This window comes from Tachysurus vachellii, chromosome 19 (assembly GCF_030014155.1).
Source record: "Tachysurus vachellii isolate PV-2020 chromosome 19, HZAU_Pvac_v1, whole genome shotgun sequence".
Lineage (NCBI taxonomy): Eukaryota > Metazoa > Chordata > Actinopteri > Siluriformes > Bagridae > Tachysurus > Tachysurus vachellii.
The window spans coordinates 16,460,312-16,485,466 of NC_083478.1; the positions used below are offsets into that span (position 1 = coordinate 16,460,312).

At 38.3% G+C, this 25,155-nt stretch overlaps 4 protein-coding genes across 9 annotated transcripts in view; 1 reads left to right on the forward strand and 3 right to left on the reverse strand.

The window, feature by feature from the left end:
* LOC132861857 (uncharacterized) overlaps window positions 1–6,963 on the reverse strand; it is a 52,922-nt gene extending 45,959 nt beyond the window's left edge. For 4 of the 6 annotated variants that reach the window (XM_060893460.1, XM_060893464.1, XM_060893462.1 and 1 more), the window contains exon 1: window positions 6,906–6,963. The gene's annotated coding sequence lies outside the window, so the exon portion shown is untranslated. Of the gene's footprint in view, window positions 1–6,555; window positions 6,790–6,905 lie in introns of those variants that run through there. The other 2 variants (XM_060893463.1, XM_060893459.1) reach the window with 2 other exon arrangements.
* On the forward strand, window positions 531–9,610 carry cd40 (CD40 molecule, TNF receptor superfamily member 5). Its single transcript, XM_060893466.1, has 9 exons — window positions 531–701; window positions 2,300–2,381; window positions 2,517–2,636; window positions 2,791–2,934; window positions 7,452–7,542; window positions 7,834–7,892; window positions 8,425–8,514; window positions 8,627–8,658; window positions 8,778–9,610. Exons 1-9 carry the CDS (start codon window positions 648–650, stop codon window positions 9,021–9,023), a joined length of 918 nt encoding a protein of 305 aa, XP_060749449.1. The 5' UTR covers window positions 531–647; the 3' UTR covers window positions 9,024–9,610.
* Window positions 9,611–12,517: 2,907 nt separating this feature from the next.
* irx7 (iroquois homeobox 7) lies at window positions 12,518–13,790 on the reverse strand. Its single transcript, XM_060894278.1, has 2 exons — window positions 13,574–13,790; window positions 12,518–13,358 (listed from the first exon to the last, which is right to left on the reverse strand). Exons 1-2 carry the CDS (start codon window positions 13,778–13,780, stop codon window positions 12,576–12,578), a joined length of 990 nt encoding a protein of 329 aa, XP_060750261.1. The 5' UTR covers window positions 13,781–13,790; the 3' UTR covers window positions 12,518–12,575.
* Window positions 13,791–20,831: 7,041 nt separating this feature from the next.
* LOC132862178 (ankyrin repeat domain-containing protein SOWAHB) overlaps window positions 20,832–25,155 on the reverse strand; it is a 21,784-nt gene continuing 17,460 nt past the window's right edge. Inside the window, exons 9-12 of the mRNA XM_060894070.1 lie at window positions 24,791–24,877; window positions 24,050–24,122; window positions 22,983–23,069; window positions 20,832–21,906 (exon numbers count right to left, since the gene is read on the reverse strand). Of these exons, the coding sequence (XP_060750053.1) occupies window positions 21,728–21,906; window positions 22,983–23,069; window positions 24,050–24,122; window positions 24,791–24,877 (426 nt within the window). The 3' untranslated portion in view covers window positions 20,832–21,727. The remainder of the gene's footprint in view (window positions 21,907–22,982; window positions 23,070–24,049; window positions 24,123–24,790; window positions 24,878–25,155) is intronic.

Here is a 25,155-nt window from a genome sequence, read left to right on the forward strand (position 1 = left end):
TCTGAGGAGTCACGATTACACACTCATGGATTCGGAGGGACACTGGGAATACTGGGTGTACCAGGATGGGTCGAATTGTGAGCAACTTTCACATACTTTAGAGTAGATGTTCTAAGTACTGGGGAGGTGGGAGAAAACCAGAGAACTCAGAGGAACCGCACTCGGACGCTGAGATCTAGAGATCAGTATCAGATCTAGAGCGTCTAGAGATCAGATCCGAATAGGTCATCCTGGAGCTGTGAGGCAGCAACGCTAGTTATGAACAGTGTCTATTAATATACCATGTGGAACTCCATAGTCTTCAGTAAGGTTCACCAAGATGGGTCTATTGTCTCCACTACACTTAGTGGAGATTCAGAGCAGCCTGTATATCTACTGGAATGTTTTTTCTGGAGAATAAGGAAATAGGAGATCCCAGAAGTAACACAGCTGAAGAAAAGTCTAAACTCGACCCAGAAAATAACCAGAGCTTTTCTGGGAATTAGGAGCGTTGTGGGAAAGTCACGTGGTATCGACAGGGCGGGGAACAGAAATCCCCTTCAGTTTGCTGCGAGATTGAACTAATCACACAGGAGCTTCGTCTCATAACAGCTCGGTTTGAAGTGCTGTAGCATCATAATAGCTTTCACTGCTCTCGGTCCATCTTAATGAAACAAAGCCGAATAACAGAAATGCATCTTAAATGCGTCTTCATTCTTCTGGTAAGTAACTGTTTACTACGCTCTTCATTTTCCGGATTACGAGCTGTATTTGTGAACGGTGTGTTATATCGCGTTATGACAGTCACGTGCTGTTTATTAAGGATTAACTGTCTGTATTTAAAGTATAGAAGATGATGCATATGGTTTAATTACACTTAATAAGAGTTCGCTGTATATGATTACTTTCAGTTTCGTTTTTGCGTCGTTTTGTGTCTTGGGCGTCGTTTTACAGTGTAAATGGTATGATGTGTATTTCTGTGTGTCTGTTTATATATTAATACCCGTTTCGGCCAATGGTAAAAGTTTAGGTTGAGAGAGAGAGAGAGAGAGAGCGAGAGAGAGAGAGAGAGAGAGAGAGAGAGAGAGAGAGAGTATTAAACGCTGTGGTTGTTGGTGCGGTCACCTGAGACTTTTGGGTACTTTCCGTTGATGTTCTTGTTTTCATAAACTCAATGCAACTGACCCATAAATTTACACAATAGATGATAAACAGTATAGCTCATTTCTTTTCTAGTCATTCACTAGCAAATCACTAGGAGTAAAAATGTATTTAGTATTTAGGGTAAAAATCGATAATGTATCACACCTAATCTTGAACCTCTGTATGTTTTAATTGAACTACTTTACTGGTTTATCTTCTGAGAGAATCTGTGACAAGTAACAGTTAAACTGATCACGCGCTATGACGTCACTTTTCATAGCGTGGAATACATCATTTCAAAACTGGGATCATGAGAATCAAAGAGAAGTGAAATGACCCTGATTTGATTAAGGGTTTGCACATATGAATGTGCAAAGGCAAATTTTATTTAAATGTAGGATTTTTTTTTTTTTTGCAGTGCGTTATAGATTTTCTTCTTTTCTACTCTACCAATAGCTATTGTGGTAAGCTGGGACAAGCCAAGCCATTCAAAGTAACTGTCATGTTTAAGGTCATTATTAATTAGTACACAATACATAGGGGGTCATTTTAACCATCATTATGCATGACAGGGGCATGAAGAGAATTTTGTAGTACACCTTACATTAATAGCAGTAGTGTGGAATAGATAGATAGATAGATAGATAGATAGATAGATAGATAGATAGATAGATTTGTGTTGTACAGAAATGAACAGGAAGGACTTTCAGCGTGTGGTAAATGTGTTGGTACGAAACTAACACGCACACACAGATGTTTACATTTTCAGTCCTTTGTGAGCGGTTGCTTGCAGTTAATGACAGTACAGATCTGTTCTATCTGTTTTATAAAGGGTTGTCTATAAATCGAACATTCTTTAATATAATGTTTAAAAAAAACAACAGTAAACCCGTTATCCTTGTGAAAACGTATAATCATTGTGCTGCAGTCTGTCTGATTGTGTGGATTTCACTGGTGTGAATTAAATAGACCACATGTATACAATGTGTCTCTGTTCTTTTTATGGGATTAGAGAAACTGACTCAGTTCTTTTGTGTTTCACAGAAACAAACTAACATGGAACCTGTATGTTTTTAGCTTTCAGTAATTATTGTGCAGTTAACTACGTATGTATTTGCCTCATGTACTGCACTTGTGCACTATCTGGATAACTGAAACATGTTAAACACTTTTATAGGTTTTGTCTGTCGTCGCTGAGTCCTGCGATACAGAGACACATTACATGATGGATGAAAAGTGCTGTAAGATGTGTGAACCAGGTAAAATTCAATTGTTCATTCAATCCTACAATCTTTTTTATTATTATTATTTGCAGTTTTGCATAAAAAAGTTCAGTATTTATGTTTGGATACAAATAAGCTTAATTAATTAATGAACATTTAACTGTGTTCAAGGTAAGAAGGTTAAGTACCGAAACTGTGAAGAACCATTGTGTCAGGAGTGTGAAGAGGGAGAATATCAGAACCGTTACAACAACATGTCTCAGTGCAAACGCCAACCATCCTGCGACATCAGTGAGTGTACATTCTACCACTTTATCATTTCACTGAGTTTTTCCTTGCCCTTGTTGCCTCGCACTTGCTCATTAGAGAATGCTTATATTAAACAAATAGATTTTTTTCTGATTTTAATTCCTTATTACTTCTTGTTCCCTTTCTTTTTGAACAGACCTTAATTTGGAGAAAGGATCGCAAAGCAAGACAGAATACACTCCGTGTAAGTGTATCGCTGATCATCACTGCGTGAACCAAGAGTGTGTTGCGTGTACAAGAAACACAATATGCCGAGCCGGCGAGAAAATTAGCAGAAATGGTGAGTACGTTACATAAGGAGTCATGTAACCGAGCCGTAATCATTCTCCTAATAATAATAATGATATCTTCTTCTTCTTCTTCCTCTTTCGGCTTTTCCCTTCAGGGGTCGCCACAGCGAATCGTCTCTCTCCACCTATCCCTATCTTCTGTGTCCTCAACACTTGCACCCACTAGCTTCATATCCTCATTAATTACATCCATATACCTCCTCTTTGGCCTTCCTCTTTGCCTCCTGCCTGGCAGCTTCATGTCCAACATTCTCCTACCAATATACTCACTCTCCCTCCTCTGAACATGTCCAAACCATCTTAATCTGCCCTCCCTATTTTTGTCCCCCAAACGTCCAACATGAGCTGTCCCTCTGATGTACTCGTTCCTAATCCTGTCCAATCTTGTCACTCCCAAAGAGAACCTCAACATCTTCAGCTCGGCTACCTCTAGCTCTGACTCCTGTCTCTTCTTCAGTGTCACAGTCTCTAAACCATACAGCATGGCCGGTCTCACCACTGTCCTGTTCACCTTCCCCTTGATTCTCGCTGATATTTTCCTATCACACAGAACTCCTGAGACCTTTCTCCACCCAGTCCAACCTGCCTGCACTCGCTTCTTTACCTCTTTCCGACTCTCTCCATTACTCTGGACTGTTGACCCCAAGTACTTAAACTCCTGTACCTTCTTCACCGCTTCACCCTGTAACCTTACTGTTCCACTTCCCTCCCTTTCATTCACACACATGTACTCAGTCTTACTACAACTGACTTTCATTCCTCTTCTCTCCAGCGCAAACCTCCACCTCTCCAGGTTTTCCTCCACCTGCTCCCTGCTCTCACTACAGATTACTCCTGTCTGAGCTCCTCTGACAACTGGTCCATCACTATAGCAAACAGGAAGGGGCTCAGATCCGATCCCTGATGCAGACCCACCTCCACTTTGAACTCCTCTGTCTGACCTACAGCACACGTCACCACTGTCCTGCTCCTCTCATACATGTCCTGCACCACTCTGACATACTTCTCTGCTACTCCTGACTTCCTTATACAGTACCACAGCTCTTCTCTTGGCACCCTGTCATACGCTTTCTCCAAGTCTACAAACACACAGTGCAACTCCCTCTGACCATTTCTATACTTCTCCATCAACATTCTCAGAGCAAAAATTGCATCTGTTGTGCTCTTTCTGGACATGAAGCCATACTGCTGCTCACAAATTTCCACCACCTTCCTTAACCTAGCTTCCACTACTCTTTCCCACAGCTTCATTGTATGGCTCATCAACTTTATCCCCCTATAGTTGCTGCAACTCTGCACATCACCCTTATTCTTAAAGATCGGCACTGACACACTCCTCCTCCATTCCTCAGGCATCCTCTCACTCTCTAAAACCCTGTTGAACAAACTAGTTAAAAATTCCACTGCTGCCTCTCCTAGACACTTCCAGACCTCTAACGGGATGTCATCAGGACCAACTGCCTTTCCGCATATCATCCTCTTCAAAGCCTTCCTGACTTCATCCTTTCTAATCTTATCTACTTTCTGTTCCACAGAGTTCACCCCTTCTACTCTTTTTTCCCTCTCATTTTCCTTATTCATCAGCTCCTCAAAGTATTCCTTCCATCTCCTCTGTACACTCTCCTCACTTGTGAGCACCCTTCCATCTCTATCCTTAATAATTATGTTGGCTTTGTAGAAGCCAACATTCTGTTTTCCTATTTAAGCTTAGACAAAAATGTATAAAATTTAATGCGGCCTAGGGCTTTCAAGCCACATGCACCAAATTCGGATATGTTGTACACCCTGGTCTGAAGTTTGTTGCTCTTACTTTTCTAAGCGATTCGAGTACCGGTACTTCCGGTACCGGGTCTCAAAATGGCCTTGGGGTTAGGGTTAGGGTTCCCATAGACTCCCATTATAAATTTTGGAGGTTTATAACTCTGCAAGCTTTCGAACTATCTACATCAAACTCGGCCAGCTCCTTTAGGGTGATACTCTGAACAAACTTTTAAAGCCCCGCCCTCAAAATATGCAAAATCAAAAAACTTTTTACAACATTGACATGTGACATATCAAAACACTCAGAACAATGAGAGCAACTTCCTCACGTGTATTCTGATGACGTCACGTGATGTCACATGATGTCAAGTGAAAATAAAAAAATTTGCACAAAATGGGCATGTGATATATCAAAACACTCAGCACAATGAGGGGAACTTCCTCAGGAGTATTCGGATGACGTCACATGCTCGTCTCCACTTGCCTCCAATCTATCTTTCTGTCCACTTGCCTCCAAAAGTAACACTGACCCTTACGTATGTCCACTCACCTCCAAAAAGCACCGGCCTTTGCGAATATTTGCCTCGTCATAGCCAACATCAAAGTTTGTCGCAACAAACTTTACAAATCTAGTTCCAACTTGCTGCACATCTTTCCCATCTCGATCCCTCTGCCTATCTAACCTGTACAAGTCCTTCTCTCCTTCTATAGCGTCTAAACTAGTGTACAACTCATCATATGCATTCTACTTGGCCTTAGACACCTCCCTCTTCACTCTGCGCTGTAACTCCTTGTATTCCTGTCTATTCTCTTCAGTCCTGTCCATATCCCACTTCTTCTTGGCTAATCTCTTCCTCTGGATACTATCCTGAACTTCCTCATTCCACCACCAAGTCTCCTTATCTCCTTTCCTCCTTCCATATGACACACCCAGCACCTTTCTCCCTGTCTCCCTGATCACTTCTGCTGTAGTTTCCCAGTCATCTGGCAGCACTACTTGACCACCCAGAGCCTGCCTCAACTTCTGTCTAAAATCCTCACACCATTCCTCCCTTTTCAGCTTCCACCACTTGGTTTTCTTCTCTATCTTTGACCTCTACCTCTTACAGACCATCAGAGTCATCCTACACACCACCATCCTATGCTGTCTGACTACACTCTCTCCCACTACCACTTTACTGTCACTAATCTCTTTCAGATTGCCTCTTCTACATAGGACGTAGTCTACCTGTGTTCTCCAACCTCCACTCTTGTCACTCTATGTTCCTCCCTCTTCTGAAAATAAGTGTTAACCACAGCCATGTCCATCCTCTTAGCAAAGTCCACTACCATCTGTCCTTCAAGGTTCCTTTCCTTAACTCCAAACTTGCCCATCACCTCCTCATCACCTGTGTTCCCCTCACCAACATATCCATTAAAGTCCGCTCCCATCACCACTCTCTCACCTGTGGGAATACTCTCCATCACCTCATCTAATTCACACCAGAATCTCTCTTTCACCTCTAACTCACAACCTAACTGTGGGGCATAACCACTAACAACATTCAACATCACCCCTTCAATCTCTAACTTCAGACTCATCACCCTGTCTGACACTCTCTTCACATCCAGAACATTCCTCACAAACTCCTCCTTCAGGACCACACCTACTCCATTTCTCTTACTATCCACACCATAATAAAACAGCTTGAATCCTGCTCCTATACTACGAGCCTTGCTACCCTTCCACTTGGTCTCCTGTACACACAGTATATCCACCTTCCTTCTCTCCATCATATCATCCAGCTCTCTACCTTTCCCTGTCATAGTACCAACATTCAGAGTTCATATTCTCAGTCCTACACTCTTACCTTTCCTCTTCTCTCTCTGTCTGTGCACTCTCCTCGATCCTCTACTTCTTCGACCAACAGTAGCCCAATTTCCACCGGCGCCCTGTAGGTCAACGGCGCCAATGGCGGTCGTTGTTAACCCAGGCCTCGACCGATCCGGTATGAAATTCATACTGTCGATTCGCATGGTTAAATTTGGCAATGTTTTACGCTGGATGCCCTTCCTGACGCAAACCTCTCTATTTATCCGGGCTTGGGACCGGCACAGAAGTCACTGGTCTGTGACTCCCATGGCTAGATTATAATAATAATAATAATGATATCATTTTTAATTATTAAAGGCTGAATACGCAATAAAATTATTTTCTGACCTGTTTGGAGATGATCGTTCTGTCCTTAACTTGGCGTCACACAACCTGCTGCACTTAGAGATAAACGTTTAATTACGCCTCGTGTGCACGTGACCATAGTGAAATTTTTTTTTTTAAAAAAATGCACTTGATTATGTTGCAGTTGCTTTAGTTTCCTTTTAGCAACATACATCTAAAAACTGATCAAATTTAGTTTACTTCACTTTTTTAAGAGAAATTGCATTAATTTGTATTTAATTGTGAAAATATGGAAGTCCCATGAATCCAATGCTTTTCCCCCCTGTCTTTTCCCCCAATGCTTTTTCCCCCCTCAGCCTCAGAGATTATTTATATTGCATGCACACATCAGTCCAGGCTGTCTTTGACTATTCTCTGGCTCTTAACCCTTCTGACTGATCAGTCATTTTATCTTCTGGTGAAACCTCAGTATTTTTGCTCATACTGAAATATACAATATTCTCATTCATTCATATGAGGCACAATTATGAAAGCATGCTCACAGGAGATCGTATGCTGACGCTTATGCTGTTGTTTTGATTCTTTCAGGCACCCAGATGGAAGACCTGGCATGTGAAGCTTGTCCTGCCGGGACATTTTCCAACCAAGAATCAGCTCTATTTTGCCAGCCTTGGACAGAGTACGTTTACAGTTTTCTAAACCTATGGTGCATCACTTTATCGCTCTTATAGCTCTAGTCACAGGTGTTTGTAATGTTTGAGAAAAGGAATCTAATCATTCTGTTTGTTGTGATTTTCACCAAAAAACAAACCTACAATATAGTGCAGCCAATTAACATCAGCCAATTAACTTATATAATAATTTTACAACAGTCTTTTAGTCAGTCAAAATACTAGACTCTAGTTTAAGTGTCTTGTATTTTTATTTTGCACATGCCCATGATGCTTTTCTGCTGTTTCCCATCATATAGATGTTCTTCAGTATCCGTAGAGATCAATCCAGGCTCTTCCACATCTGACAGAATCTGTGGTATGTACACAGCTTTATATTGTGCCCTCACTGGTTGGTTTAAGCTGAATAGTAAATCACGTATCACTACATTATCAGAGCAAAGGCAGACTGTAAGAGCCATCGTGTGTAGAGTTAAGGAAGTGAAAACAGACCTGGTGATCTCACTAATGAAGTTTCGCTTCCTTTATTATGTGTCATTCTTCTTAAAACCTCACACACAGCTGCAATGTCTTTCCTTTGAACTTTAAGTTAAACCCTTGGGTGTTGTTTTTTATTTTATTTATTTATTATTTGAATATTTATTCTAGTAAGTTTTTGCAAGTTTAGAGTTGTTAAACAATGTTCTGCTGCGTTAGAGTTATTCAAATAAGGAAAATAGATAAAAATAAATAAATATATCTGTGTGTGTGTTGAAAAATATGACATTTTTTTCTTATTTTTAATTTCTTATTTTTAATTACATAATCGGAGATATAATAAAATACTAAATAATAAAAGTTTATATGTGTATTCGTGGAATCTTGACACTTATGCTTTTATTTTCTTCTAGGGCTGAATAGGAAACTTCTGATAGTCACACCTGTAGTTGTTATTGCAGTTCTGTTTATTATTGGACTTTCTGGCTACTTTTATATAAAAGGTAATTTTACAGCTTTTTTGTGGCTGTTTTGATATTGGAATTTGTGTGATTGAAATTTTTATATGGGAATGTCATTTTCAATTGTTTCATTTTCTTATTTCATTAAAAACAGGCAGAACAGGATCTATATCCTTCGTGCGAAAGGTACTATTCTTGTTTTTTTAACTTGTCTCTTTTCATAGCTCTGTATTTAATGTGTTTAACATTTATGTTTTTAACTCTGTCATTTTCTTTTTTTTAACACATATTGGTTTCTTATCCAGTTACAGGCACATGTTTGGGGCAACAATCATATCCTTACACCTACTGACATCGTGCATGTAGAAAATGCACAAGAGCAGCAGCCACGCAATCAGCCACAGGAGGACACTGAGGACCTTTTAAAACTCGACCCTTCTTTAGTCCCAGGCATCTCTGAAAATGGAATGCCTGTCATTCAGGACCATAGTAAATCATTCCTTATTTCTGAGACAGAAACAGAGCCAGAAAGCATTTCAGACCATTTCTAATAAAGTTCTACTCAGCAATACATGTTGGAAATTGGTCATGAAGCTTCCCCTGCATTAGTATAGTTATGCAAAGACTGTTAAATGGTTGTCCGCTGCTCTTGACATGTAAATGCTTTGTAATGATGTAGCATGCAGCAACTTATAACACATCTGCAAACAGCTTGTAAAATTTCTCCATGTATTTCAGCTGCTCCCATGGATCAGAGTTGCACTATTTTTATGTTTACTTCTTAAGATTTCTGTGAATATTCGTTTTTATCCTTTTTATTTTTGATTTTGCAAAAGAAACAATTGTTTGTTTCATTGTAGATAAACAAACAAAAAAGTGTGTGTGTGCGCGCGTGCGTGCGTGTTTTATTGTACAATAGTACAATCATAAAATATAGGCGCATGCGCAGTTTGTTCACTGTACAGATTGTTGTAAACTATTTGAATTGTCCACATGAGGGCGCTGTTCTCAATCACACTATCTTTAATACTGCATGGTGTGGAACTAAATGTGCTTTATTCAATACAGCAGGAATGCAAATAATGAAACTGTACATTTAGAGCAGTAAATGTCAATAAACTAAACAAAAACAATCTAACTTCTTTCTTTCTGGACTGAAATGTGTTCTATTGTGTAAAACAAATGTTTTTTCTTTCCTCGTTTGTTTATTTGAAGTAAAATGTAAACCTAAAAAACTAATTTTTAATGACGCAATACAATAATGCCAAAGACATCCACTAATCATCTAAATTTATATGTTTAAAGGACACCAATCACCTTCACACAACTACGTATACAGTGTACAGTATATTTCTAAAACTATTTTTAATATATTTCTATGATGGAGATTTTAAGGCTGTTCTTGTTCTCACAGCTAAGAGGAAATAGGTGATTTAGAATTTTGTCACATATTCAATTCAATTCAAGCTATTTGTATAGCGCTTTTAACAATTTCCCATTGTCTCAAAGCAGCTTTACAGAAGTATGGAAACAGAAGAGAGAGATATATCTATCCCTATCCCTATATATCTATCCCTATCCCTAATGAGCAAGCCAGAGGCAACATATAAATTACATCCCAGTGAAATTGTTTCTTCACATATCCCAACTTTGGAGGTTGAGATCAGAGCACATTGTCAGCCATGATACAGCGCTCTGGAGCACTGAGGGTTAAGGGCCTTGCTCAAGGGCCCAACAATGGCATTTTTGCCAGTGCTGGGGCTTGAACCCTGATCAACAACCCAGATTCTTAATGACTTGAGCCATCATTTACAGACTGTACTCAGTACTCAGACTAAGAGAAGCTTAAACCAGTCCAGTTAGACCGAACCATAAGAATTCCCTAAATTTCAGAATTTCCGCTGCATGCCTTTCGGTGGTTGGGAATTGTGTTTATGTTATGTTATAGAGGTATAGTCATTAAATATGTGACTGCTGCTTACAAGGTTGAGTTCAAATTGGGCCTTGAATAAATGCTAGCAAATAAACAGGTAAACAGAATACACTTTTTATTTAATAAAAATGTTAGTGTGTCTTTAATATATTTTGTAATGTTAAGTATATGTGATTATAAATTTACATACAGTTCAAAAGTTGCTTAATTTATTAAAAATACACTGTGTTGCTTTCTAGGATAAAGTGAATACTGAAAAAGAATAAACATGATGAATTCAAGGTAGCTGGACCTCCGTACTCAGGTGAGTGGTGAAATGTCTTTAAGGTTATTTAACAAATTCAGTAATCTACTAAACGTTCAGAATGACCAGTATAACAAAATTAGGACATGTACTAGTCCACAATATAAACTGTAATCATTAATAAATCGTCTGATAAAGAGAAGGTTCAACAAAGAATGATGAAGTAGATGAACATATGCTGGGATCAGCAGGACTGAGAGTTCCCTAAATTTTCCCACCTTTTAAAGCCCCTGTCATGTTTAGACTAGGATTACACCTCATCGGGGCCACCAGTAAGAAGCCATGACCAGGGTAGATTTCCAAATCCAGTGTGTTTGCCATGCACGAGGGCCAGAGGGGACTGTGCATTTCAAACCCACTCCTTTTTAGCACCCAGGAGTTTTCTCATTATCCCTGGATTAGCAGGCCACGGGGCTTTGAATTTACATGAAGACCTGAATAACTAACATTGCAGAGGTCTTCTTTCACCCCCTTTCTTCAAGAAAAAAAAAACAGAATTAGGTTCTCCTGGGGGTTAATCCTGTTGATGTGTGTGGTGTGTAGTGTGTGCCAAAGGGCACCTTTGCAGCAACTATCACATTAAAATATCAAGTCAGCCTGATGGATAAAAGATCATTGGCTGCAACGTTTAAACAGGTTGATGCACATTGCATGCTATAGCTAATAAATACATTAATTACTTGTCTCATTTTGCACTATACATACAGTCTATACACTAGACTGATCCCCATTGCTGGGGTGGGACCATAAATGGAGCATCATTTCCACCTTAAGTATTTTTTTACCTGCATTTGGTGTACAAACTAACCTAGGGTAACGTGTTAAAGCTATTTAAAGTACCAGTGGTCCGTTCAATTAACCCAGGAGACATAAACCTTTAGATCGAATGATAAACATCTTTAAAGATATAAAGTATGAACTCCACTACAGCAACAAGGCTTGCTACCTTGTAAGTCAGAGCTCTTAAATCCATCCTAGTAACGATTTAAATAAATGTAGAGAGAATGAGAAACCCTTCAAATATCTGTGTGTGCGAGTGTGTGCGAGTGTGTGTGTGTGTGTGGTGCAGTATAAATGGGTGTGTCTCTTTTTGCCTTTATAAATTCCTCTTGGTTCCTTTTTTATATGAGTTTTAAAGTCAGTCTTTGAAAGAAAATAAAAAGAAAAAAAAAGAAAAGGTGGGTCTGTCACCAGCTTGGCAGATTTAGAGCAGATAATGGTCTTAATTATCACCCAGCAAGACGAAACAGTTGTGTTCTTAATCCTTGCTGCTCTGAATTGTTTTAACAGATCAACGCTAGATATGCAAATCCCTTAATGGCTCTGTTTTCCCACATAACATGAAAGCAAAAATAACCCCCTCATTTTAAACCCCCAGGTTTATGAGATGACCTTAAAGACTGTTTATACAATAATACTGAATAGCAATATTTTACTTTTTTTAAAGCCTGTATAGGCCTTGCTTTTTCTACCCATAAAAGGCTGTGCATAATAATACATGATTTAATTATGTTTATTTTTCATTAACTTAAATAAGTAACTTAAGTAATAAGGCATTTCATTTTAAGTGCAAGTTTGACCACATTTTTTTTTTCATTTTCAAATGTTTTATTTTAGCAAAAATAATTAATCATAGTCATGTAAAGGCATTTATAATTTACAAAGTGTACAGAAAAATAAAATTTACAATTATTTACAACAATAAGTTTCAACCTGACTGTAAACTTCATGACTAAAGAGTCCATGATAAGAATATATATATATATATATATATATAAAAAAAAAACAAGCTTAAAAGTTTAGCTCCTATCAGAACAGTCCGAAAGTGCAAACATCTGCCTTGCATGAGTTGCATCAACAGTTTAACTAACTTTGTGGCAGGAAGTGTGCAGAGTAGCTTGCAGGGAAGAAGCTGTTTCTGGACGGCCAGTTTGCCCACCATTTGCTAAAATCTTGGCAATGCTCATTGTTCTTCTTTACAGGAGTTTCGGAAGTGGCTGTTTCTGCCAGAGACCAGATTTTTGGTTTCTGTCCATTAACACTTTCTTTACACTCCTTATTCGCCGATTCACACTCAGCCTCACTGTTTCCGGTAGTAACGGCAGTGGAGTTGGGAGTGTCACCATCATCGGGCTGTTCGAGCCTTTCCGTTAGACGCTGTTCAGCCGGGCGCAGAGACTCGCTCTCCGCTGCGCTCAACTCCTCCTCAACATCAACAATGTGTGTATCGATGTCCACCTCATCGTCCGAGCATCGATCTTTCTGTGAAGAGCCATCTTCTTCATCATCTTCTTCTACCTCACTATCATCAGCCTCTTCATCCTCGTCGCTCTTGGCTTTGGACGCCCAGCTGACGCGGTTCTCCTTTTTGAGGCGTCGGCGCGCGTTGGCGAACCAGGTCGACACTTGCGTCAGGCTCATCTTGGTGACGATGGCCAGCATGATCTTCTCGCCCTTAGTGGGGTATGGGTTCTTCAGGTGCTCGCTGAGCCAGGCTTTCAGCGCGCCGGTGCTCTCCCTGCTCGCTACTTTGGCTACGCGTCCTGGTTCATCCGCCACCACCGGTCTGTACGGAGAGAAATACGCACCTCCTCGGCTCAGCAGAGCCTGGTGATATGGGGATGCGGTTTTCAATTCATAAGAGCTCCCCTAAAAAACACAAAAGAAAATAAAAAAACATAAGTTTAGCGACAGTTTATTCTAAACGCTTTACTTTTGTTCATTTACGCCGTGCGTAATTCCCGTGCCACATAAACACACTACTACTCGAGAAATTAATATTAAATCATATTTGCATACATTTTAAAATGCATTTTGTACAGTTTGAGCAGTTAAATATTAAATGTACACTTTTTAGTACTTACCATATGTGACATGTTTCCAGCATGTGGGAACGGAATGAAAGTGTATCCCGGTATTCCTGAAAAAGGCAGAGGCATCCCGGCCATGGCAGCAAGGTGAGGAGGAGGCTGCTGTACCCCTGGAGCACAGCCCAGCATCTGATATCCACCAGGCATGGAGACGTTTCTGTCCATAAAGTAGTGACCAAATCCGTTTGGAGACGCAGGCATCCTTAAAACCTGAGCATTAAAGTTAGAATGTTCACTCTCTGTGCGCACCGGCTCTCTTTATAGGTGGCGCTGCGGCAAGGGGCGGAGACAAGTGGCATGACTGACAGTTCCAAAAGCCGTGAGCTTTCACTAGGACTAAAATCCCTTCAAAGGAGAATTCCGCTGTTCCTTTTAACGGCCTCTAAAAAGCCATTAAACACACGATACTTATCTGAGTCCTGCGATCTGCATTGTGACAGAGATAAATAGTAATGCCTCATTTGAAATTCACATTATTAGAGATAAGGCTCTCTTAAAGGATGCCCTTTAGAAGATGATGATGTTGATGTTGATGATGATGTTGATGATGATGATAATGGTCAATGCATTACAAATCTGTACCTACATATTAGAAATGTGCAAATTGTAACATTTATTGTGCAAGGAGCATTTAGGGCTTAATGCAAGGAAAAATTAATGACTAAATAATGTAGCTGTAATTATCTATCATGTTATATAGCTTGAAATATATGACCAATAATTATAGAAAATAAATTAACCAAACTATAACAATGTTATTAAAAGCAATAACAACAAAAAGTACAGGATAAGCATAAAAGCAAAACATAAGGGGAAAAAAATAGCTGCACTCGCAATAAATCAAGCACATGAACTTAGAATCAACTTTTTTTCTGGATCATGCTGAGATTGTTTCATCTCTCTGTCTGAGCAGGACTATGCGAGACAACACTGGAGATTAATGGGAATTTGATTAACAACACCGTGCCATGGCGCGTCTGACACCTTGGAACAAGCTGACAGTAAACCAGAGTCATAAACTTGGTGCTTTAACAGCGGGTAATAAACGTGTATAAACACGGTGATAATTAACGTTAAAATGAGACAGATATATTTATTCCAGACTATTCTTATATATTTTTTTTGTCTCATTTTTTACCCCAAAATTTCTTTGCCTGTGCTTCCACCAAATGCATATAATAACATTTTATTTTTATTTTATTTTATTGCAATGCTATTTTAATATGTTTATACAAATCATCAGACATTTCAGCTTCTATTCTCCCATACAAATAAGCACTAAACTGTCTTTTTGTCAGTACCGAGTACCAAATGGTTCCATCGTGTATTTGAATTGATTTATTTTGCTTTCATTCATGAATCGAATTATTAATTCGTTAATTCTGTATTTGTTTATCTTGATATTAAGATATAATGTATGTATATATGTAATGTATAATGTATTAAGACCTCTTTTCACCCTTTCAGGCGAATAAACAGAATATGATTAATCTAGTTTGTTTGGTTGTTGTTGTTGATGTTATTGTTGTTTAAACTTAGGTTTGAAATTCCGGCTACACTGTAAACAAGTTTTTGGTAGATAAAATCTTAGTACTTTTGTGTGTGTGTGTGTGTGTGTGTGTGTGAGTGTGTGTCTGCGCGTGTGTGTATGGGTTAATAACATAGACCAGAAATAATATTGAGAGTGTGTGTGTGTGTGTGTGTGTGTGTGTGTGTGTGTGTGTGTGTGTGTGTGTGTGTGTGTGTGTTAATAGCATAGACCAGAAATAATATTGAGAGAGTGTGTGTGTGTGTGTGTTAATAGCATAGACCAGAAAACATTTGGAGTGTGTGTGTGTAACATAGACTAGACCAAAAAAAATTTGTGTGTGTGTGTGTTAACACCTTTTTTTTTTTTTTTGCTCAATATGAGAAAACTATTCTACTTTTGATGCGTTTGATGAGATGATGCGTTGTTGTGCGTTCAAAGCGCACTGTTTCGGTTGTTGAAATTAAATCGGTCTAAGTGAAACAGGTGTTGACTAATGTATATGATAATGACAGCAGAACAGATGCTAATGTTGCATTGTTCAAGCGGCGCAGATAAGATTAGAATTCCTAAACATCCATGCGAATGGAGCTGCTTCACTCCCCTGCAGAGAAAAGCACAGCAAACAAGCCCAAATATACTGGCTCACATTTCACTGAGGATCTCAGAAAGTGCTCGTGCAATAAAGATCTCTACTGAAACTTGTGTGCTTAAATGTATAGCTCCTAATTCTATGCGTTATAATTCACTGTATTTCTACAATTTAGAATAAAATAATTGTTAGGATTGTTAACTGTAGGGAAATAATATGGCATAATCTCTGTATAGCAACAATCTGAGACTTTGATCTGTTCAGATAATATGCATGATTTCTTAGCCTGATGGAGATTTTCTAAAAATCCAAAATAACTCTGATATTTCACTATAGTTTACTACAAAAACCTCTGACTTTTATTTTTTTTTAAAGCTCAAAAAGCTAAAAACACAAAAAGTGAGATTAAAGATGTTGAAGAGCAAATTTGCAAAGTGTGTACAATGGCTGAACAGTGAGCAAAGATCAGGGATTATGCTACAAACAGCTCAGGGCAACGGCCATTGTGTCCATCACACATGTCTCTGTTTTCTTTCCTTCCTCCTTTCTCTGACTGCACACAATGCAGGTGTTACACATGCTCCAGCCGGTCAAGTTAACACTGTTTGCCTAAAGGATGTTACTTGTTTGCAAAGAAAGTAAAAAAAAGTTCACTAGTCACAATGGCATCAGAAATGTAATGGAGAGAGAGAGTGTTTTGGATATTCCTCACACACACACACACACACACACACACACACACACACACACACACATCCAAAAAAAAAATCAATATTTTATTTAATGCTATTTAAGCCCTTAATTCCATGTCTGTCATGTAACAATTTGCCACTAGTAACAAAGAACCAAGAATTTATCATGGAGCTGATTATAAATAATAATAAAGCTGTGTGTAAACCTCGTTAAACCTCCTGCCTTTGAAAAAATCCCCAATTTGATTAAGTCTACCATTTGTAGTCCTATTCAAAATAGTTTGCTGGAAAAAGAATGACCTTGCCAAATCAGATTGAGAAGAACAGACCACAGTGTGTATGGCCTAATGAGCTGATAATGACAATGGCCAAAAGGTGTGACTTCATTTAGTGGCCCCTGCATACCACTGAGATAACAAAAGGCCTGAGCATGTCATTAGGATGGACTATAGTCTGGACTGAATAAGGTCCGTTAACAAAAGCTTGAAGGGAATCCACAGAAAGTATTTAACACTTAACACCTTAGCCATGTTAGTTTTTCTTTCCGAGCAAGTTCCTGATTGCTGTTGAGGAAATACGTAATCCTGTGTAAAACTCTCACATTTTTATGATGGATTCATGTGAATATGCAGTATGAGATTCATTATGGCAGTTCTAAGTAACGAGAAGGAGAAGTACAGTATACTCAAACATCTGAGGGAGCCGTTATCATTTTTCTCCATTTTTTAAACCAGGTCCATATTCAGCACTGAAATAAGCTCTGTGTAATGTAGTCTCTGTAATAGTCAAAAATAACTAAAAAATAGTCATTTTTCTAAAGGGAAATATATATATGTGTGTTTATATATATATGTGTGTTTATATATATATATATATATATATATATATATATATATATATATATATATATATATATATATATATATATATATATATATATATATATATATGATGCTCTATATCAAAACATTCTTAAATCAAATCATATGAGTGTGGTATGAAATGTTCATGTAATAAAAAGAAAACATTGAAAAAGTTGATGTTAAATTCCATATAAAAGCTGTAGTGTAGCGATTTTTTGCCCATTTAGAAAGCCATGACATAATAATAATAATAATAATAATAATAATAATAATAATAATAATAATAATAATAATAATAATAATAATTGTTATTATTTGAATTAAATTTAATGGAAGGTTACTTACAGACAATTGGGACTAAAGAAACTGATTTTCTTAACCATTTTGACTTTTCTAACAAATGCATGATGTTTATGTGCTAAGGCTATTGTTTCTAAGGCTATTTATTCATTGCACAGCACAGTCACACTGGTGTCCAGTTCCAGTTTAATTTATTATGTTAGTTAATGGTAAAATAAAAAAGAAGAATTAAGAATCTAATCAAACAGACAAAACTCTGTAAAATCTGAAAACCACTGTGTTTCTCCTCAGGGCCCCTCCTGAGCCTCCACTGGAAGCACTAACAGGATTTACCGAGGCCTCTGTCTCAAATGGAGGGCTGTTAGCATAGCGTGAATGTTATCAATGCTGTCCCACCTCTTTGCTATCAATTCTCCCCCTCCACCTCCAGCCCATCTTTTGTCATTTCCCTTATCAGCCCTACTCCATCACTCCCTCTAACAGAGTAGTGGCACTGTAAGCGAACCACCAATGGGAGGATGGCTTTGTTAGAGGATCGAGCAGGTCCTGCCCCCTGCTCTCTCTCCTGGGTGTGATTTGATTGACGGCCCCTGCGTGGGGTGAGTGACAGGTGGCATTCGTTAGCCTGTGACAAACACTGCAGGCCTGGCTGATGTGAAATCCTTGATGACATGTGTATGCGTCAGTGTGTGTGTATGAGATCAGGCTGTGTCCTCAGTCCTGGATCACCTAACATGCCTTATTACCTCATAGAAAACACTTAAGATGTTTATTTCCCACTTCATGTGACTTCTCTGTGTTTATTATTCATAATTCTTACAGTATGCATAGTGTGTTAATACTTTTACCACCTAGTCACACTATGACGCTTTAGACCACACCGTGTTATATGTGTTGGACAATTTATGTGTTTCTACGTGTCAGATGATGTCGCACTGATTTGCCAAGTCAAATTCTCTTATTTTTTGGAATAAATGTACCACTTCTAATGTATTTTATCTAATTGTCAGTCATATTGGCTTTGCCTGCTGGTCCAAATCCATGTACAAGGCTTAATACTGATGAATTTGAGATTAGAGGAAAATCCATTAGTCCAGCCGAAAAGGAAAGAAGTATAGTTATCCATCCATTTTCTGTAATGTTTATCAGCTCAGTACAGGACAGGGTGACAAAGAACCTGGAGTCTATCCCATGGGACCCAGGGGTACACGGGGTCACGCTAGATGGGGTGCTAATCCAACGCAGGGTGCAATCACACACGCACACACACACACACACACACACGCACACACACAGTCATTCACACACTGGACAAATTTACAGATTCCAATCAAACTACAACATGCCTTTTTTCTGAGGGAGGAACCCTGAGTACCTGGCAGAAACACCAAAGCACAGGCACATACTTTTTTTTATGAAACATAATCATGTTGTCATTTGAAAAATGTACGAAAACTACCCTACCTCAACTGAATCTTTGTATCTTGCTATACAACCAGATTTGTGCTAGTGGTTATAATGTAAAATGTTCAGCTAATCAAATGTTCTCCTAATTTGGTCACATATAGTTTGTTACTCCATTGATCTCCTTTTGTCACATGACCAAAATCTACACTGACAGGATGAAGTGTGTCTTTTCACACCCTTAAAAGGGACAGCTACGAGTCCCGTAGTGTCACCGTGTTAACCTAATAAAGATCATCTTTTTTATTCCAGTGACAACAAGGTTACTGTTTCATCACACATGACACAGTCGAGACTCAACCCTGGCACTGAGCACCACTTTTGATCCCTGTGTGGATGACATCTTTTGATGTTTTATATAGAAAATAGCAAAAGTAATTATATAGGCAACGTATAAGAAACAACTACTGTATATTTGGTGTATCACGAAGGAATTTATATGGAGCTGTCAAAATAACAAACTGAATGAGGTGTTGTAATGAAAGGTTAACTTAAATGAAGCTACCATTTATTTCTATAATCATCGAATTATACAAATTATTCCATCAGCATTACATCACTGTTCGTTACACGATACTTTACAATAAAAAGGTGTTATATAGCAACTTGTTGAGTTATACAGTGTAGCGCAGTGCATGCGACACTGAAGACTGGCCTGCATGTATCTTGTGTTTTGAGATTAGCAAATGTACTTTTATGCAGCCGTTTTCTCCCACCTAGCGCTCACAATCAATACCTGGGGTGCTTGTAAAGCATCTGTGATGTGACATCTACATTTCGAGCCATTTGTAAAACAAAGGCTACAAGGAAGCTGGAGGCCTCGGGCCCTCGGTTTCACCCCCCCTTCTTCCTCGTCACAATAGCAGGCCAGGAGTGCAGCGGTAGGGAGCAGCCCTCAGATGGAAATGAGCAACCGAACCAACAATGTAGAGCCTAATCTCTTCAGAGAGCCAGGAGTCAGTTACACACAGCAGTGTGGACCTCTCTGTGCTTTTCACTACAAGCAGCCTCGCCATTGAAACAGCGCCCACATGCAACCCTTTTTCTCTCCCCACCCTTTCCCCCAACCTACACCTTTCCTACGAGCACATACACACATACACATACACTCTGACCCCCTCATGTGCAGCCACAGGATCCTCTTACACACAGGTCAGATACAAGCTACAACAGAAGGAGTTGGGGTGTAAAAGGCTTGAGGGGGGTGTTCTAGGCCCCTCAAAGCACAGGATTAGAGCTAATGTGCCCTCCCTGGGTCCTAATCTCTTCAGAGGGGCGATTTTGTTTGAGGGCTGCAGGGCAGTCAGATAAGTATCTATTACAGCAAGTCCTTCTTATCCTCCCAACACCCCCATCAGAAAACAAGGCCCCAAAACCACTCGCATGTTCACCCTCTCAGCCCTCTGATACCGCCGAGCTGCAAAAGCAAGTGCTGCCCTTTTTTAGCGGCTAAGCTGGAATTAAGGGCTCAAGCCTTATGGAGGGCCAACAGGGCCCATATTTACTCCATCTGGGGAGCTCAAAGCTGAGCGATTGAGGTGAATCAAAGGCAGGGTGAAAAGAAAGGAGGAAAAAAAAGAGGCTGGTCTTTTCTGTTTCGCCGATTAGCTGAAGGGAAGGTGGGAAGCCGCACAGGGACCAAAATGGGAGATCTGATAAGGTGTAATCTTGTTAGGATCATGCATGAGTGGGATGAAAAGACGGCGAACGGCATTTATTATTCTAAGTGTTCAGGGGCTGATTGGGAAAAAAGAAAGCATCCAAAGATCAAATTTACCCACGATACCCATAAATCTCTCTGAGTAGATATTCCTTAACCAACATTCCTTTAATGTTTAATGTTCTTCTTTTAACAGCTCTGCTTTATATCACTATTTGACTTCATTTTTCTTCAAAATTAGTTTTAATAGAGAACTTGGAAACATGTTGGACACTAAGACAATCAGCATAAATGTGAGACAATGTAGACAAAACACCCAAGAACACAGGAGTTAAAAAAAAAAAGATATTTTTGTTTAAGTGAATTGAAAAATATCCATTACAACACTTTTAACACTTAAAGCATAAGGCACAGATTAAGTTGTCCTCTTTTTGGTGATATTTGAATGACATTTTAAACACACACATACACACACACACACACACACACACACACACAAAAATAAAAATTAATGCACACATTAGTCACCTTAATCCAGACGTTTGTAATACTTTCATTTACTATTAATAGCAATCAAACTATATAGCTATTAATAACTATATACTATTAATAGCAATCAAACATATATATACTGTATATATATGTTTATGTGAAGCTTAAAAATAACAATGTGGTTCTGTAGGCATTACAAAACATGTAGCAGCATGACAACTTCGGTATATTAACAGAATAAAAAATAAAACCTTATTTCTTATCAGCCCGTATGACCTTGACCCTCATATCGTGTGAAGTCAAATAAAAAAAAAAACAAAGATACAAGAATAAAAACAAGAAAAAAGAATATTTTTAGAAGTATAAAACCTCTAACACAAAAACCATAAATAAAACATGAATCATTTAATATTAACGCATAGCTACTGAATAAGACATGTACAGTATTTGTGCATTAAGAACAAATACCAAGTCCACAAATAAAACAGCTTTGCACTGTAAAGACAACAAATTGTTCTTCCGTGCTGGTTGTGTTGCTGTATAACGGTGACGAGAGTTCAGCGGGAGAACTTCCTGGTTCTGAACGCAGGGACGATGAGCTGATGATGGACGCTTCTTTCCTCCGGGACGGGCGCCAGATCTTCTGCAGAACCCCATTTCTTTCGTGAGTGAAAGAGTGAGGTTAACTTCCTGTTGCGGCGCTCAGTCACCTGCGCTGGGCTGTGGTATCCGGCGTCTTCACAACGGAAAAGAAAACAACTCAAAAGCAGCACTTAATATTACTCATACGTTACTCAGAGAGTCTCATCAGTCATCTGCAACACCGCAGTAATTCTGAAAGCAGCTCAATTTGGTGTTAGTGTGCTAATAAACTGCAACCTGCTTTACAAAGGACATTATTTACATTTATATTATTTACTGTCCAGTGTCACCCAAATGAGGATGAGGAGCCTCTCAAGGTTTCTTCCTCATATCATCTCAGAAATGTGGCAGCGTAGTGTAGTTGTATAAAAATGAGATAAAATGCAAGTCGCTCTGGATAAGGGCGTCTGCTAAATGCTGTAAGTGTAAATCTCAGGGATTTTTTCCACACCACCAAATATAGGCTTGTCATTAGAGACAGATATTAGAGATAAATAGTAACTGAATTATAACCTTTTATTTTTTTGTATTTTATTTTATTTTTTATAGTTAATGCTTTCTTTCTGTAGCTGCTTTGTTTCTGTACCTGTATGTATTGTTTAATTGTATGAGATGTTATGCATCAGTTTTGAAATCATTATATCAGCTATAACCATATGAATGACAAGACAAACCATTTACCCATTTCTAGCTACATTTAGTGTAACAAGTTATATATATATATATATATATATATATATATATATATATATATATATAATAAAAAGTTATAACTATATATATATAATCTTTCTCTTCTCTTTTTCAAGTTAAAATGCAGCTAGTCGCCGGCAGGTTACTGAAAACCCTCAAATCCCTCTGTCCTCAAGACTTTCCTGTGTCCTTAAGGAAGTCCTCGCCATATCAACATATTATAAGGGTTTATAAGAATAAGTGTGTGCTGTTGTAGAAACACAATCGACACTTTCTGACCAATCAGAATCCAGAATTCATTAGAACTGTGGTATAAAGTGTGTTAACCGTGTACACGTAAGTGGCTGAAGATTACTTCATTAGTTTTAGACAGTATGAAACACAATCTGTGTCATGCGGGTCAATCTGTAAGTCACACAGCTATATAAATACATATAAAAAAAACATTGAGAAATCAGTATGACTGTAATTACTCACTCAGATCACTGCGCTGCTCTTCTTTCTGTATTTTCAGGTAATGGGACGCTAAGTGACCGCTGTAGTCTCGCACATTTTCCTTAGCACCTGATCAGACAATACAGGGTATAAGACATAGCAAATTATTATGAGCATTAGTAGCAGTAATAGAAATATTTCTTTCTTTCTTTCTTTCTTTCTTTCTTTTCTTTCTTTTTATTATAGCATATGAGAGATTATCACAAATAATCACTTTGAACCTTTACTGAGAAAAATACATATAAATCTCTAATGGATACCTCAACAAACAATTGTAGGAAACATATTTTTGTAAATAAATATATATTATATTGTTGTTAACGCTGTTAACATCAGAGCAACTATTTCTATTCTATTTCTATTCTATTTCTTTCAGCAACTCATTATTCAGTCACAGGTTTGTTTTGTAATAATAATACAAATAATAATAATAATAATAATAATAATAATAATAATAATAATAATAATAATAATAATAATAATAATACAAATAATAATAATAATAATAATAATAATAATAATGAGTGCTGAACAGTCAGAGGTTTCTGGATTTGAACCGATCCTCTAAATCCTACCTCATTTCTCAGCTGTCTTACAACGTTAAACGTCAACGTTAGATGTCATTAAGTGTTAGATGTCATTAATTAATAGTTAAAAAACTGTAAACCCTGCTGTATTATAAGAGGAGTAAAAAAATGGAGTTGGTGCTCTTTTACTGGAAAATCATCCACTTTGCATCAGATCACATCACACCAGCCTGTTGTTAATTATTTTCCTATAACAACACGTTTGATGAGATGTTATTGTTAATTCTGGATTTAAAATATTTACTGACTATTTACAGAACACTCGCCTTTTTTTTTTAAGAATGAGTTTCAAGTAAACGTCTGTTCTCACTACAGGAAACATATAACAGTATAATGTCTATGATTATCACAAATACTCTACACATGTAGGGGATAGAGATTAGGTTGGAAAAAAATTCCTTTAAAGATTTGCATGTTAAAATATTACAGCATATTACTATAATTCTATAAGCAGAAGCTTACCGTAGGTTTGGATGAGTAGATTTAATATATGCACATGGCCATGTAGTGCAGCGATGTGTAAAGGTGTGTAACCCTGTAAACCCGATAAGGTTTTAGTGTCATTTAAAAGTTTAGAATAAATAACTAATGAAAAACAAGGAAGACTTACACCCTGGTGCATCCCAAGCGACGAAGCCATCAAACGCGTTAAGAATCGGGAAAAGAGCGAAAGACATAAAGGTGGAGAAAAAAAAACGAGAGGGTGAGAGGACACAAATTAGGGAAGGTTACAGCAACAGACCCTAATGACAGCATGATAATTGCCTAGTAATTCAGTGCAATTGCTCCTCTCAGGGCCCAGCTATTGGAATACATGAGGACATTGTTTAAGGGAAGTGATTAACATGACACAGTTTGATTTATGAACATGCGCTGTGAAGCAGAGACCACGTTCATTTGTACAGCTGGGTTTGGTGCATTCCCTTTGAGAGGTGTTATGTCAGAAGCTTGGAAAACAGGCAGGCGTTGGAGAATGTCGTCACTGTACCTTACCAAACAGTTTCCCATACAAACAGAGGGTCGAACCTCAGGGTAGTTACTTACATGCTGCAAAAAAAGAGGAAAAATCGTATTTGTTGTTTAATTAATGAAGTGTTAGGACGATAAAATAAGCCCTGATACTAACAAAGTTGTGTTTTAAACAGACAAATAAACAAGGTTACATACTGGAATATTGGAAACGTTCTACTGAGTGGGACTTACAGCTTTGGTGTTGACGTCGGCCCCTGCGTCAGCCATCACAGTAGCCATGTCCTCTTTTCCGTGCTTAGCAGCCCAGTGCAGAGCGGTCTGAGAAACACAGAGTGTACATAGAGACAAGCTACAGTTACAGCATTCATGTAAATTTCTAGGAGAAATAACATATCACACATTGATAATAATAAAGACATCTACATATGTTGCTGAAAGTCAATAATCCATTTCTAATCACAAGAGCTGTAGAGCAGAAACTTTAAACCTTTGTAGCCTTTGTAACTTTAGAATGAATTCTACAATGCATTGGTAGCAAAAGCTTTATTTAAATGTATATAAAAATGATGTCTATTTATTAGAGTCTGAGAGGTTTT

Excerpts from the sequence above, each read along its gene's own strand:
- cd40 (XM_060893466.1), top strand. The coding sequence starts at position 648 with ATGAAACAAAGCCGAATAACAGAAATGCATCTTAAATGCGTCTTCATT. Across the intron at positions 2,935-7,451 it reads CGAGAAAATTAGCAGAAATG|GCACCCAGATGGAAGACCTG; the intron begins GTGAGTACGTTA and ends TGATTCTTTCAG. Across the intron at positions 8,659-8,777 it reads CTATATCCTTCGTGCGAAAG|TTACAGGCACATGTTTGGGG; the intron begins GTACTATTCTTG and ends TTTCTTATCCAG.
- irx7 (XM_060894278.1), bottom strand. The coding sequence starts at position 13,780 with ATGCCTGCGTCTCCAAACGGATTTGGTCACTACTTTATGGACAGAAAC. Across the intron at positions 13,359-13,573 it reads CTGGAAACATGTCACATATG|GGGAGCTCTTATGAATTGAA; the intron begins GTAAGTACTAAA and ends TGTGTTTTTTAG.